Here is a 16,258-nt window from a genome sequence, read left to right on the forward strand (position 1 = left end):
CAGAAAAGACAAAATTTGGTGATTTAAAAACACACACATTTTGGGAACACCTTCTACTTTCTAAGGGGGGGGATGCAAAAAAGGAATGTAATGTTCACAGTGTGAACTGAAGCTGGGCTATGACAAGATTGATGTAAGTTTTTAGAAAGTTATTCATTAGATATAACTTGTTACTTCAATCTATAAAATCTGTTTTACTTGCTTGCAAAGTAAAAATCTAAAAAGTAGAAATCTAAAAGGAAAAGACTTACACTTTAAAAGAAAGTTTAAATAACAATAATAGTGCACACTGGGGAGGTAGAGGAAAAAAACTAAAGCAAAATAATAAAGCCAAAGCTCTTTAAAAAGAAAGGAAGGAAGAAAGTAAAGAAAAAAAAAGAAAGTGGGTAAAGTATAGTCAGATTTTCCCTCTTTTAAGGCAGTCCCCACTCACTGGTATTCTTTTAATCAATGCTTCATTGTTTGGTTAAGAGCTATACCATCTTACTTAAGAGAGAAAAAGAAATCTCCAAGACAAAATAAGAGGATTCTGAACATGAAACTGCTACCTAATTTCTCTATTACTTCAATAAAGCAATATTAAAAGTACCTAAAAAATTCAGGGAATAAACATGTAAGACAAACCAATAGCGTAGAAACCTTGCCAATTGGAGATGAAGAAATCATCAATTTGTTTTAGCTTTAGTAAGTTATCTACTGGAAATAGAAATGTAAGAACATAGCACTATAGAGATATTGACTAAGAGAATAGCATTTTGAGCAATTATTTATCCAAAAAGTTAGTACTAAACCAAATAACTGCTGAGTCAGAGAACTGGCATATGTTAAATTCTACTAACATTCTAAGATTCCATACAAGAAATCGGTCATGAAAGGATCATTTCTAAATGTCAAGATTCAGGTACATTATTTTTTAAGAGATGAACATCTAATTGCGTGGAGACGGGTAATCAATCCCTACACAGAAACAATGCCAAAAGAAGGACGGGAGGCGAACAGAGGGCAAAAATCCCGTTACATGATTTGGGTAGTCAAAATAAAGACAAATCTTGATATAGGGAAGATGGACCCTTTCTTCTGACAGCTCTTCAAACAACTTACAAATATCACTCCTGAGACATAAAACTTAATCCTTGGATTTTGGTTTTGAAAGGGGCCTTCTCTAATCCAACTGCATTTGCAGATAAGTAAATGGAGTAAAAATGACTTTATGAAGTTGTCTTACTACGTAAAAATCTTTAAAACAGACCTAAAATTAAGTGAGTTTGGCTCTAAACAATCAAAAATAATGTTACCTTAAATAGACTGAATAAGTCCACCTTGGACTTTCAGTCTTTTAAAGACTGAATTTATTTCAGTCTTTTAAAATTAAAATGACAAGGAAGGATTAAAAAATTGAGAATGCTCAAAAAAGCAACTTATACTTAGTTTTCATGGATGTAGACTAAACTGATTTAATCAAGCAATACCAAAATTAGTCAGTATTCTTGAAATACCAGTTATATAGCAGTGATCCAGGGCAGGGGGGTTCCTAAGATGTAAAAAGTGTAAGATAACTTAGAATAGACAATTACCTTCCATCTGTTCTGTCATTTTTTTCTACATACCGAAAATTTCTTACGACTGTTACCTAGTTTGATTAATTCCTTTGCTATTTAACAGCTTACCTATCTCAAAAGATCACATCCTCCCAACTTCTGGAATCAGAGCGAAATGCTCTTCTTTATTCAATAGGAAACAGTACATTCCTCTGCCATTGTCCTTACACTGTACTCTAAATTCTGGTTTATTGTATTTGCCTGCCCTACCAGTCTAGAAGAAGCTTGAACACAGAGACTAAATTATTCACTTGTGTTCCCATTATCTAGCATTGTGCAGCTGCTGTTCACAATACTTAATGAATGACATGTGGATAATCCATATAAAGGCACCAATATTAATTTCACAGTATTCCAAATATTATAAAAATCTAAGAGCCAATGCCAAGGTATGAAATCCAAGAACCAATAAAATGAATATACTTTCAGTTTCCCACAATCTTTCATTTATTATCTCATTCATGTCTAAAAGGGGAATGGCTACGCCAAAATTCAAATATTAGAACTATCTGTCAGAGAGTGAAGCATAGAGGCTCAAGTGAAAAGTCAAATTAGGCTGAACTTAATAAACTGTTTGCCTAACTGCCAGATAATTTCTCTTAACTTTCCTAAAAGGCACTTCTGAAAATCTCCAATGAGTTTTTCTTGGTAAAAATCTCTTAGGACTCCTAGTATCAGCTCCATCCTTTTCAGACTTTTTGTAAACCTTGATATCAAGAAGAACTTTCAAGTCACACAGTCCTTCACCTTAGAAGATAGTCTCAATGGATTCACAAAACGCGTACTAGTGAATGATTCTAAAATTCTACAAAAATTAAAAAAAAAAAAAAAAGCATTAGAGGAGCTTAACATTGATCTTCAGGGTAGGTTCCTTGTTTATTTACCCACATCCCTAACAGAAGTCTTTCTGTTCTCCCTCTAAATAGTGTTCAAGTCTCATTCTCCTTCAGAGCAACACTAATACCCAACACTCTTCCAAAGTTCCTGGTGAAATCCACTAACTCCACTCACATTTCCTCCTCTACTGCCTGCAAACATCTTACTCCATCAGGGCTGTAAAAACAAAACAAAACAAAACACCTTTTTAGAGAAACACTTAGTGAATACCCATGTGAGGCTTTAATTTTAAGGATGACTAAGGAAGGTAATTAAACTAGGACCTACTGCTTTTCGTATGAAAAGCTGATTTTGTTGTATGGCTTACTAAAACGAAAATAACTCCAAAAGTTTAAGTAATGACAATATTTCTAGTTGGTCTGTGGCTTTTAAAGGTGAACACACTTCTGAAGGCAACAAACATTCGTTACCAAACTTGGTTCAAAGTCAAAGAATTTATACCAATATTGGAGTAAACACCTGGCTGGTTCACATGACCAATTACAAACTGAGATTCAGTTTACTGGGGACAGGGACCATGTACTATCCATCTTTTGTGCTCTGGTACCTAGTTTAATAAATTTTCTCAAGGTACTCTAACTAAAGATAATAAAAATGGATCTTTAAATAGTGTCCAGAGTTTGTCACTCTAGCAGATGTTCAAGTATTTCACGGGGATATTACATTCTCAAAACAAGACACATTTCTACAAAAATATACCATACAAATGATGGAAAGGGGGAGGTAGAGGTGATCAAGTCAGCTGTAGCATAGTAGTCAGACTGTCTCAGTGGAATCCTGGCTCTGTTATCTGACTAGCCTAGGCAAATTACTTATTTTCTTTGTGGTTCAGTTTCCGCATCTGTAAAATGGGAGAAATAGTATCTGCTTATAAAGTTGTGCTGAGGATGAAAGGAATCAATATATGTAAAGCACTTAGAATAGTGCCTCATAGTTAGTATGACTCAAATATTATTACTACATCGCTTCTCAGCCTTTTGGCTAAGAGTGAGCGTACTATGTTGCAAGATAAAACAATAGCTGTGTATTAAGGCTCAAATATTATCATTACTATATTGCTTCTAGGCCTTTTGGCTAAGATTAAGTGTACTATGTTGCAAAATAAAACAGTTGTGTATTTTTACTGTTGATTTTAAATTTAAAAAGTGATTTAACATGCTCTTTAAAATTCCCTCCTTTCTTGCTCATCTTCTTCCTTGTACACACTCAGTTCTTTAAAGGGTTCACTGCAGTCCTAACAACTATTATAATAAACAGATTCAAATACTGAAATGACAACAACTGGTTTTACTTTAACGATTACACTTGTAACTCTTCTCTTCTCACTCCAATTGTTTTTCCACACTTCTCTTTTTCTATGCCTTTGTATGTTTTGATTTCTTCCTCTCAGTCTGACTCCCTCCTTTCTCTATCCTCCTCCAGCCCATTCCTGGCCACTGTCTTCCCCGCCTGCTCATGATGCTCTCGCTGCTGACACTCTTCACTCTCATTGCTGGCTTCAACCTTGATAGCTGGAGGCAAGGTCAGTTTGCATTAACAAAAAGCCTAGGTGATTGTTAAGTCACCGAAAATGGTTAGATCACCGTCAGTTTCAAATAAATCATTTTTGTCTTTATTCTTTAAGTAATTAATTTACTGCATAAACTTTGTGCATACATCTGTATTTAAGTAAAAGCCATAGTCATTTTGTTACTTTTCAATCTCCTAATCAAAAAAAAAAAAAAAGCCCTAACAGAAGCAAAGAACTCCAAGTCTGTTTTCTACTTGCTAATACATTGTCAACAAGCTTGTTCTAATATATCTTTAGGTTTCATCTTTAGGTCCCACAGGCTGGTGAGGCTATTTCTCCCATATCCCTTAACTGTCCCAACACTCCCTTGTCCCCTAAAACTAGAATTAACTATTTTCTGTGCCTTGAAGATGCTTCATTAACAAATATCCAACTAGTTCTAGGTATTGCAGCTTAGAATTTGGGACTATGACCATAGTTAAGGAAAAATGCTAATGGTGCAGCTTCAGCAAAGACTCACAGAAAAAGGATTCCAGAACAGAAAAAGAAACCTGCTACATTTCTGAATACTACACAAAGGAAAAGTGAAGCTAGAAAAGCTCCCCTGAAGCACATCTACTTATTAAAGCTCTCAAAAGAGTTCGATAACAAGTATCTAGGTCATACAAAGACACTGTAAGAAAAAAATAAGAGTTGTCCCTAAGCATCAAAAATCGTGCTAGAAAGACACACTTCAGGGACTTCCATGGTGGCACAGTGGGTAAGAATCCACTTGCCAACGCCGGGGACATAGGTTCGATCCCTGGTCCGGAAGGATTTCACATGCCTGCAGCAACTAAGCCCTGCAGCAACTAAGCACTACAACTACTGAGGCCTCGTGCTGCAACTTGGAGAAGGCAATGGCACCCCACTCCAGTACTCTTGCCTGGAAAATCCCATGGACGGAGGAGCCTGGTAGGCTGTGGTCCATGGGGTCACACAGAGTCGGACACGACTGAAGCTACTTAGCGGCAGTAGCACCAGCGTGCTGCAACTACTGAAACCCATGCATCTAGAGCCTGTGCTCTGCAACAAGAGAAACGTCCACAAAAGCAATGAAGACCCAGAGCGGCCAAAACAGCAACAAAACAATTTCTTAAAAAAAAATTCAACAAAAGGTACTGAGAAAATGGAATACTTGCATGAAAAAAAATGAGACCTTTACCTTATACTATATACAAAAATTAACTCACAATGGATCAAAGACCTAAATGTAAGAACTAAAACTATAAAACTTAGAAGATGATGGGAAAAACTTCTTAAATTCTGGATTTGGCAATGATTACTTTGATATGATACCAAAAGCACAAGCAGCAAAAGAAAACTAGGTAATCTGCACATCATCAAAATTAAAAACTCTTGTGCATTAGGAAAAAAAGAGAAGTTGGCCTATAGAATAGGAGAAAATACTTGCAAATCATGTATCTGATAATGGATTAATATTTAGAGTATATGAAGAACTCACATAAAGTAACAACACCCAACTAAAATATGGACAACGGACTTGAATAGATGTTTCCCCACAGAATACATATAAATGGCCAATAAACACATGAAAAGGTGTCCAATGTCAGTAGTCACCAGAAAATTGCAAATCAAAAGTTCAATCACTTCACACCCATGAGGATGGTTATTATCAGAAAACCAGAAAAGAGTGAGCCTTAGAGGATGTGAAGCTAACATCTGTGTGCATTACTAGCTAGAATATGAGATGCTGCTGGTGCTGGGGAAAACAGGATGGCAGTTTCTCAAAACATTAAAACAGAATTACAATGTGATCCAGTAATTCTGTATCTGGGTACATACCCCAAAGTACTGATAGTAAGGAACTGAGCAATTTGTACACTCATGTTTATAATAGCTATACATCTGTCCAGTGACAGATTAAAATGGATCAACAAATTGTGATACAATTTGTGGTACATACTCAGCTTTAGCCAAGGAAGGGAATTATGACACATGTTACAACAAAGATGAATCTTGAAAACAGTATGTAAAGTGAAGTAAGCCAGACACAAAAGTTCAAATATTTGAAGAGTCTACTTATAAGAGGTACCAAAAAGAGTGAAATTCATAGACAAAGTAGAATGGTGGTTGCTGAGGGAAAGGAGAAATGTGAAGTTTGATTAATGAATGGTTTCAGTTTGTAAAGATAAAAAAGTTCTAGAGATGGATGGATGGTGGTGATGGCTACACAACCATGTGAATGTACTTAACGCCACTGAACTAATACACTTTAAAAGTGGCTTAAATGTCACATTTATGCTATATTTTACCACAATTAAAAAACACCGAAAAGCTAACTCACCTCCGAACAGACATTAAAAAACCAATTCGTAACATAAAACCTAAGTAAAAAGGATATGAAACCACATATTCCAAGAGCACATCACACATCTGATCGTATCAACCTAGAACAGCCAACACAAAAACGCACTGTACTGAGACTACTAAGTTTAAAGGGAAAAATAAACTCCCGAGCTACTTAGGCAAAAAAAAAAAAAAAAAGAAAATTAGACCACCACCCAAACTGCCAGCAATGCTTTATACCAGAAAAGAAAAAAGTTTACATAAATTTAAGATACTCAAGAAAAGAAAGCAAGAGCCAAGTATTTTACAGCCCCAAACCGACCTTGGGGATAAAGGGCACAAACTATTATCCTTCAAGAAATCAGACAATACTGTTTCCATGATCTTCAAGAGAACTTCAAACAAAATGACTCAGAGACTTCAACACAAGCACCAGAGGCTCAGACAGTAAAGAACCCGCATGCAATGCAGGAGACCTGGATTCCATCCCTGGGTCAGGAAGATCACCTGGAGGAGGAAATGGCAACCCACTCCAGTATTCCTGCCTGTAAAATTCCATGGACAAACGAGCCTGGTGGGTTACAGTTCATGGGGTCGCAAGGAGTAGGACCCAACTGAGTGACTAATGCTTTCAACTTTCAGTGAACAATACTTCCCTGGTGGCTCAGACGGAAAAGAATCTGCCTGCAATACGGGAGACCTGGGTTCAACTTCTAGGCTGGGAAGACTCCCTCGAGAAGGGAATGGCCACCTGCTCCAGTATTCTTGTCTGGAGAATTCCATGGACAGAGGAGCCTGGACGGGCTATTGGGGTTGCAGAGGGTCGGACTGAGCGACCAATACTTTCACTTTCAAGTGAACAATACAAATAAAGTTACCTGCAGAACTAAGCATGAATGAAGATTAAAAGGAAGAGTACAAGATGAACCTGGAATGTCTTGCTATAACAAAATATTTGAGGAAACTATCCCAGATTATATGGGTATGGAATTATATATGCTCTGGCAATTCCTCTCCTGGGAAAATACAAGGGCAACCAAAACATGGTTCTGGTTTCAAAACACTTATGTAGAAACACAAAACCCACAGAAACGTTCACAGCGGTAACGTAACAGCCAAAAAGCAGGAACGGCACAAATTCCATCAGCTGGTGAATGTGCACACAAAATGCAGTACAATGGTGGTTCAGCATGAAAATAAACCAAGTACTGACACACAGCACAACACAGATGAACCCTGAAAACATCACGCACTAAGTGAAAGAGGTCAGTCATAAGGGAGCACAGACTGAATGATTTCATTTATAGCGACTGTCCAATAGGCTGGGGGGAAGAATGGGAAGAGATGGCTAAAGGATGTGGGGTTTCTTTCTGGGGTAATGACAATTTCTTAAATTGATGCACACAACTTCATGAACGTACACAAAAGCCACTGAATTGTACACTTTCAAAAGGTGAAACACAGTGTGGGGATTTTATCTCAACAAAGGTGGTAAGCACAGGGCAAGAATCAATTATTTATTCTACCTTTCCCATATAAACTTGTACCAGCAAGTGTCCAAATAGTAGATGAATCACAACATTTCACTATAAAAAATATTACAACTTAAAAATGAAGAAATAATGAGTTAAGAGTATCAATGAATTAAAGGATCGAGGCACTGAATATCAACAGCTGCCAACACCACAAAAAGAAACCAGACATTAGGAGTGTCCTGATTGAAGAATGTAATAGCACTGGCAGTCTTGCCAAAGGGATCTAACATGAGTCTGATCAAATTTCTGGACCCAACTGGCAATTTTCAGGGAATACAAGAACAAAGTACATCAAGTGAAATGCCGGGCAGGATGAAGCACAGCCGGAATCAAGATTGCCAGGGGAAATATCAATAACCTTAGATATGCACATGACACCACCCTTATGGCCGAAGGTGAAGAGGAACTAAAGAACCTCTTGATGAAGGTGAAAGAGAGTGAAAAAGCTGGCTTAAAACGAAACATTCAAAAATCGAAGATCATGGCATCCGGTCCTGTCACTTCACAGCAAATAGATGGTGAAATTATGCTAACAGTGACAGACTATTTTCTTGGGCTCCAAACTCACTGCAGATGATGACTGCAGCCATGAAATTATAAGATGCTTGCTCCTTGGAAGAAAAGCTATGACAAACCTTGTGTGTGTGTGTGTGTGTGTTAGTCGCTCAGTTGTGTCCGACTCTTTGCAACCCCATGTACTGCAACCCGTTAGGTTCCTCTATCCATGGGATTCTCCAGGCAAGAATACTGGAGTGGATTGCTATTCCCCTCTCCAGAGCATCTTCCTGACCCAGGGATCGAACCCAGGTCTCCTGCATTGCAGGCAGATTCTTTACCATCTGAGCTACAGGGAAGATCTTGACAAATCTAGACAGTGTATTAAAAGTAGAGACAACACTTTGCCGACAAAGGTCAGTGTAGTTAAAGCTATGGCTTTTCCAGTAGTCATGTACAGATGTGAGAATTGACTATAAAGAAGGCTGAGCGCCAAAGAATTGATGCTTTTGAACTGTGGTGTTGGAGAAGACTCTTGAGAGTCCCTTGGACTGCAAGGGGATCAAACCAGTCAATCCTAAAAGAAACTACTAAGATTTCAAAGACATTTTATTCTAGCAGCTAAAGGAACTGAAATACATGCTGATTTAGCTCCCAGAAAATATGGCCATTGTACAGTTATCGCTCAGTAGCCACAGGAGTAACTGATTCCAGGACCCTTCCACAGATTCCAAAACCCATGGATGCTCAAGTCATATAAAATGGCGTAGTACTGGCATATATCCTATCCACATCCTTCTCTATATTTTTAATCACTTCCAGATTACTTATAATACCTAATACAACACAACTCATATGTAAATATTAAGAGCTGCTGGTGTGGGGTAAACACAAGTTTTGCTTTTTGGAAACGTTAAATTTTTCCCAAACAGTTTCAATCCACGGTTGGTTGAACCCACAGATGCAGAGGGCTGACTGTATAATGGATTATGAGACACAGAGGAGAAATCAAAATTAAAATGAACAATCTTCAACTTTAGCAGACAGCAGTGTTACCTTAACAGTAAGAGAGAGGATCCCAGGTCTCACCACAAGTATCCTGATTACACAGGTCTAAGATACAGTTCACTAAAGCGTATTTTAAAGGAACATTTTGGTAATTCCCATGCAGGAAGCTGGTGAATCACAACTGGCACAATGCAAAAGTTTTATATGTACTGCTTTCAGTGATAAATTTCAAGGCTATGAAAAGATTCCTAACAACAGATACTTGAGGCAGAAATAGTGATAACTGCATGAACAATGGAGTCTAGATCTGGGTGAGATTTTTGCTTCTGTCACTCTGTTGCTGTGTGACTTCAGACAAAGTGTTTAACCTTTATGATTCTTTTCTTCCTTATTCGCAATAAGAGGGTAACCAACTTCAGATAAATATTTAAGAACAACACACCAAAATTAACCTAAGGAGGAAAAACAAACACAGAAGCCCAAGAAACTCTTCCCATGAAAACAGTAAATGAATATAGTAGACACTTATCTCCAGATAAAAGTAATGAAATAAAGCAAAATTAAAGGCTGGTATGTTTGAATAACAAAAAAAATTATGTCAAAAACCACCATAACAAAATTAGAAGACAAACTACTAAAATATTTGCTAACATGATAAGAAACTCACAAAAAGCTCAAATAAGAGGCTAAGGAACACATTAGTACGTCACAGAAAGGCAAACTAAATTTAAACTTTAAATTTTAGGAATATCAAAAATGTTTCCCTAAAGCCCTAAATTAGAAAAAGATCACAAATTTATCTTTGTTCTTAAGGTCCTTGAGGAATTACCAGATGAATAGGCAATTTCTTACTAGAACACATAAAATTCACCAAACACTCAAAATTAATCTAGTAAGGATAACATAGCTTTAGTCTCCTTAACTCTTTAGGTTAACCCATGGTTTTCTCAACCTTAGCACTACTGACGTTTTGTACCAGGTACCTCTTTGCTTTAGCGGGCAACCCTGTGCTAAACCCTGTAAGATGTTTAGCAGCATCTCTGGCTTCTATTATTCACTACGTATCAGTAGTACCCCTTCCCCTAGTTGTGACAACCAGAATGTTTCCAAACATTGTTAAATGTGTGGTGGGCAAAACTGCCGCTGGCCGAGAACCACTAGGTAAATCTATACCATCCTTTTCTAGTGCCACCTTAAAAATTACTTCTCCAGAAACAGCCACATCTGTCCCCAACTAGGATCAGTCCAATTCTGTATGTTTTTATATTTGCTGCTATGTGCTGGATCCAATGCCTGTGAAAAAACAAACAAAAACCCTTTCTTTTGCTGATAAAGATACACACAAATGTTTGCACAAGCAAAAAGTATTTCTGAAAGGGCACACAAAAACAATGAACAGCAAATGGTGTAGGGCTGGGGGCTCAGACACTTAGATGGGAGGGAGGTTTGTCATATCCCCTTTTCTACCATTTTCATTTAGCACGTGTCTGTTAACTTTCAAATAATAAAACACTTTAAATGTATCTAAAGGGGGAGAATGTATATAGAGGAAAATGTAGAAGAATTCATTCAACACACCTGTGAAGCAACAAGATTTGATCCATTCTGTTGACAAACCATTGATGAATATCTATCTCATGTGAGGTAATGGTGAATACAGTCAAAAAAGAAAAGAAATAAACAACCATCCCTTGTCCTTACAGTGCTTACCTTCCAGCCTGAATGCTGAGAGGTGGTAGTGGTGAATTTTTACATTTAACTTTATTCATATTCCTATGTTTGAGAGAAATTTATAGCTTTCACAATAAAAATTTAAACAAAACCCTTAGCTAACCAATCCTACCAAAATGTTGGTTTTCTTTCACAAATGTCAATTTTTTTTGGCGATTTGATGAGCAATTTGAGTATAAATAAGCAACAGTTAGTGTAAATTGGATGAAATCTACTGCTTAAAAAATCTTGCACCAGACTTGCCTGGTGGTCCAGTGGTTGAGACTCTGGCAGCCAATATAGAGGGCCCAGGTTTGATCCCTGGTCTGGGAACTAAGATTCTGCATATGACAGCCCTGCCCTGTCATCTTGAATACATTTTGATGCAAAGATTATTATTAAAAATCAGAATGGGAGAATGCTTTATTATAGGACAAGCAATCAGGACTATGGGCAACTTTCTAGATAGTTATAAGAATGGCTTTCCTTTAAATCATTTCAGTCTTTACAGAGGAGGAAAAGAATGCAGAAAGAACATCTTTAAATTTTCAAGTGCTATCTATTGTTAAGAGCCAAGTCAACTGAGAACAATTAAGACTGAAAGCAAAAAGTGGTAATCATTTTTCAGCACAAGCAAATACAAGTTCCTTTGTGCTTATCAGCTGACTAATTTTAGATCTATTTAGTGAAACTCAGATATGACAGTGACGACACAGTCTCAGAGGTCAAAAATCATTAGTTCTGAATACTGTGCTTAACTAACCATGTATTTGATATCTTAAACTAAAATACATTTCAGTTTGGCATATTATAATGTTTCAATTGCTGCAGTTCAAGAAAGAGGCAACAGAACTAAAGAAAGTAAGGAGAAGATTAAAATGACCCCATGAACTGGAGAAATGCTAGGAAACTAAACAATGACCAATAAAAATACTAAGAGTGTGCTCTTTACAACCTCATCTTAAGAGAACTCATGAGACTTAGAATTAATACAAGAAACAAGTGCATTGTAAGCTTGACTAACCAAACAAACTAATGAACAGAGTTCCTAGGAGAAGCTGAGGCAATATGTGCTCTATGGCTGACACAGGGGAGCATGCTCTCCCACAGGATATACTTTGGAGGCACTGTTGGTTCCAGGGCTTTTTTTATACACTTTACTAGATTCATCTTGAGCTTGATCCAGCAAGGCCATTCTTCAATTACTAATCTTAATTACATATATCTTACTGCATCTAGTGAGTAAAAGATAGATTTATGTAATTAGGTTACATATAAAACTCATTTCCTGCTGATAGCAAGCCAACCTTCTAAAAAGAGAAACCGACAATGATGAAAGACAGCACTGTTGACACTGATTTTTAACACAAGAGCAACTTGACCTTTAGGGGATTTTTTACTTTTAAATTTGTCAATGTGAGAAAAAATAAAGCCACATAAATATTATAATATAATGAAGGCATATTTATTATAAAATTGGATATATTTTGTCACTAACATCTTTAAATTTAAGCTTGTTATGGTTTAATTTACCAAATGGTGTTTAATTTACTTTGTAATGACTCACGCTTTTTTAAAGTTTACTATGACATTCCATTATAACTTTATAAGAAAACTTTTCCCAATAATGTGGCAGAATATGAATTTAAAAGTGACTCACATTCAATTTGAGACCACCCCCTTCACCCTAAAAGAATAGGAAAAAAGATAAAAGAGTGAGGCTGTGCAATTGTTGCAAGTGCACCAACACAAATATTAAAACCACTTTTGATATAATAGCAAAGGTAAAAAAGACAATGGTTAGAAATGAAGAGTGCAATTTACTTCTCAAAACAGAAACTAACATCAGATTTCAATTATTCTGCTAATAACAACTCTGTACAACACTGAGGTTTGCCTTTATACACACACAAGACAGAAAGTAGGGTAATAAAAATGAGTATTTTGGCTTTCTTATTAAATGACGGCATTTAAATAACAAGAGTTAGAATGCCAGCGACCTGGGCTTCACCAGTCAATTTAAAGTTACAGCTGTGAATTTTGGCTGTAAGCATTTGCTTTAAAGCATACCAAACAGGCCATAAAGACAAATTATGAAAGAGGGACGGTTCAAAACGAGAAGTGTAGTCTTGTAGTGAAATCATTACTGAAGTAGAAAAGCAAGCAAATGGCCATCTGCAGCCACACAAAGAACTTCCACAACTATTTTGTGATTCCTGCCAGTATTTTCCAGGGCTACTTAAGTCATATTTATTTTAGTATTTATCAGTTCACTACTGCCTTAGAAGACAATTTAAATAACAATGCTATTTCTTTCAATCTAAATATTACTACCAAAAAGGTTTCCTCTCTCTTCCCAACACTATCACTGATCTAAGTTCTATGCACAAGAAATAACTAGGGAAATAAAAACAGAACAAGAATCACACAGATTTAAAAGATGAAGAATAGAAGCTATGGAGACTGCAAGAGACCAAAATGTATATAAGAAATGTATATTGTGTTTAAGATAAACCTATATGCCAATCTGATAAACCAAGTCAGATTTACGATCAGAAGAGATTAATACAGGAATCAATCTAAAGTATGAAGCTTTTCCTTTCTTACAACTCAAAAAAAGAACCTTTTCAAAAACTGTTTTCTTAAAAGGTCTAATAACAATCAATACGTGAAGTCTTCCATGGTCAATTTTTCCACACACCTTTCAGAGTTAACATTCTAAAATAATAGCTGTGAGCAAAAAACATGGTGAGAAATAAGGTAAAATATTTACCTTAGAGTTAAGCATTTCTAAATGATACGTAGTTTTCTTTGTTAACAGGTACAACACAGTACGCATATTTCTCTGAAAAGAGCACACATCCAACTGCCCTGTTTCATAATTTAAAATTGCAACTAAAAGCCACTACTCAATTTGTGACACACAAGATTTACAGCATATGTTCCAAATCAGTACCTTAGTACTGGAAGGTAAGATGTACTTCAAACTAATTATATACACACACAACAGTTTTGTCTGAAGCAAGACACATTCAAATCACCAAAAACTGAAGTAAACACTAATGCTAAACTGTGATAAATAACGTTTGATAACTTAAATTGTGTTAACAAGTGAAATATTTTTGCTAAACATTACTTCTTTCAAAAGATTATTATAAAACAACGTTGCAATTAAACTAAGCCCAATTCACACTATTTGAAACAATATGCGTCCAGATGACGGCGTTTCCCCCATCACATTGTACATTACTATCTGAAACTGTTTAAATGTTGACTATAAAACTTAAATACATACAAATGTAATAAACACTCTTTGAGAAAAGAAATGCTTCTGATTTATCTCTCAGCTCAAAAGAGCCGGCAGAGCCTGACACAGCGCCTGGCAGCTTGTCATCCCAAATTAAAAAACCAACAAACCAACGAACCAGAAACCGAGCATTTGAAGCAAAATGTTTATCAACCCATTCACCTTCACTGTTAACTTGGAACACTAAATACAGTAGTAAAATCCACGACCAACTCCTTCCTACTTATTGCTTGGACCCTTAAAATTTGGTTGCAGTAAAAACAAACAATAATATAGTACAATAAAATAGTACTTACATATCTACTGAATTTGGTGAAAGAATGGTGCATGTAAAACCTGTGCATATAAACAATCGCAGTGTTTATTGTAAGCTGAGAGCTGGAACGTAACATTTAGGAAATATTGGAGAAAAACAAGATCTCTTTCCACAACAATTTTGAAGGAAAATATCCGATCTACGGTCCTTTCCAACGCCACCCGTTCACTCAAAACCAAATCCCCCAAAGTAAATAAATAAATACCCACAGGATGGTAGGGTGGGGGCTGGCGGTTATAAAAGGCTCCACACCGAAATGGTAATACTAACAGTAACAACAAATGCCGAGCATTTCGCTCTAACATTGAAATTCAACTAGCCCAGGAAGGATTGATCAATGGCTACGGCTGACTAAACCCCAAATCAGAGTTGAAACACGCGCGCGCACACCCACACAAAACCTTGTCAAGAATATAAAGACCTCTCGTGCGGTCCCAAGGTACGAGAACCGCCATCAAATTCGCGAGGAGAGCTAGCTCTCAAGCCCTTCTCAGAGAAGTCGAAGCAACCTACTCTTTTCTGCGATAATCCCTAAAAGTCCCCTCTCGTCTGGGCGGCACTCCCATCCCCCGCCACCACCACGCGCGGCCCCAAACAGATTACACAACGCAGCCTCCCGGCCCGCATTCCCGGTCTCCCTTCCTCCTCCACCCCTCCGCCGGTCGCTCGCGGCCTTCCGAACCCGAACCTGCCTTCCTTTACTGCGCGGCCGAGGCCCAGCAAAGGCCGAGGCGACGGCGCCATGTTCGCGGGGCACCAGGCCCGGCGACCGGGCGAGTAGTGAGAGGGTCAGGGCGTGAGCGGCGGAAGGCCAAGAATAAGAAAGGATACACATTGAGACGCTGTCCCATTTCCTGGATGAGGTTGGCCGCCTGCTGGCGGTACGAGAGCTCTTTATCCGCCTCCACTCCGCAGCGACGGCTCGGCGTGTTCTCCAGCTGCTCCCGAGTAAAGAACCAGCGAGAAGAAGCTCCACGGCCCGACGCCATGACACTTCCTCCTCCGCCCGCTCCCTCACCCACCCCCCGCCCCTCCGGGCTCGCAGACTCCCCGCCAAGGCCGCGCGACCCCGCCCCACTCCGCTCGCCGTAGACCAGGCACCGCCCCTTTTCACCCCCGTCGCCGCGCGTGCGCGTGCGCGGGGACCGCCCTATCGGCTCACCCAAGCCTTTTGCTTTCTCTTTCCTTGCCTCCATCCTCGCTCTCGCGCACAGGACCACAATGCTCCGCGCCGCTTGTCATTTGGAGGCGCCCGCAGGTGGGGGTCGGCTGGAAGGAAAAGGTCGGCGCGGTGCATGCCGGGTCTAGGATTGACTGGGCTAAGGGCGTGGTGGAGAGGAAGGGAGAGACTGGTTTCGGATCGGGTGACGAGAAAGGCGGGCACGCGGCTGCGCCCTGTGTCCTGGGCGTGAACTCTCAAATCCCGGCGATGCTGGAATCTGGAGTCTGGCGGCGCTTTAAAAAAAAAAAAAAGAACCTTCCTGTGTCGCAGTCGCGCGGCACATCCTCTGTTTTTCTCAGCGTCTGTCTGCG

General features: G+C 38.4%; 1 protein-coding gene and 1 long non-coding RNA gene across 6 annotated transcripts in view; both read right to left on the minus strand.

Moving 5' to 3' along the window:
• Positions 1 to 15,739, minus strand: part of CCNT2 (cyclin T2) — a 32,682-nt gene extending 16,943 nt beyond the window's left edge. For 3 of the 5 annotated variants that reach the window (XR_009691756.1, XM_061135403.1, XM_061135401.1), the window contains exons 1-2: positions 15,557 to 15,739; positions 14,706 to 14,787 (exon numbers count right to left, since the gene is read on the minus strand). Coding sequence is in view for 4 of the 5 variants with exons in the window: in XM_061135403.1 (XP_060991386.1) it covers positions 14,706 to 14,787; positions 15,557 to 15,714 (240 nt within the window). In the remaining variant the exon portion in view is untranslated. Of the gene's footprint in view, positions 1 to 12,762; positions 12,790 to 14,705; positions 14,788 to 15,556 lie in introns of all 5 variants that reach the window. The other 2 variants (XM_061135402.1, XM_061135399.1) reach the window with 1 other exon arrangement.
• On the minus strand, positions 6 to 10,572 carry LOC133051041 (uncharacterized). Its single transcript, XR_009691757.1, has 3 exons — positions 3,787 to 10,572; positions 3,195 to 3,336; positions 6 to 2,651 (listed from the first exon to the last, which is right to left on the minus strand). It is a non-coding gene; the product is annotated as an uncharacterized LOC133051041 (long non-coding RNA).
• Positions 15,740 to 16,258: the final 519 nt, after the last annotated feature.

Source organism: Dama dama, chromosome 33 (assembly GCF_033118175.1).
Source record: "Dama dama isolate Ldn47 chromosome 33, ASM3311817v1, whole genome shotgun sequence".
NCBI lineage: Eukaryota > Metazoa > Chordata > Mammalia > Artiodactyla > Cervidae > Dama > Dama dama.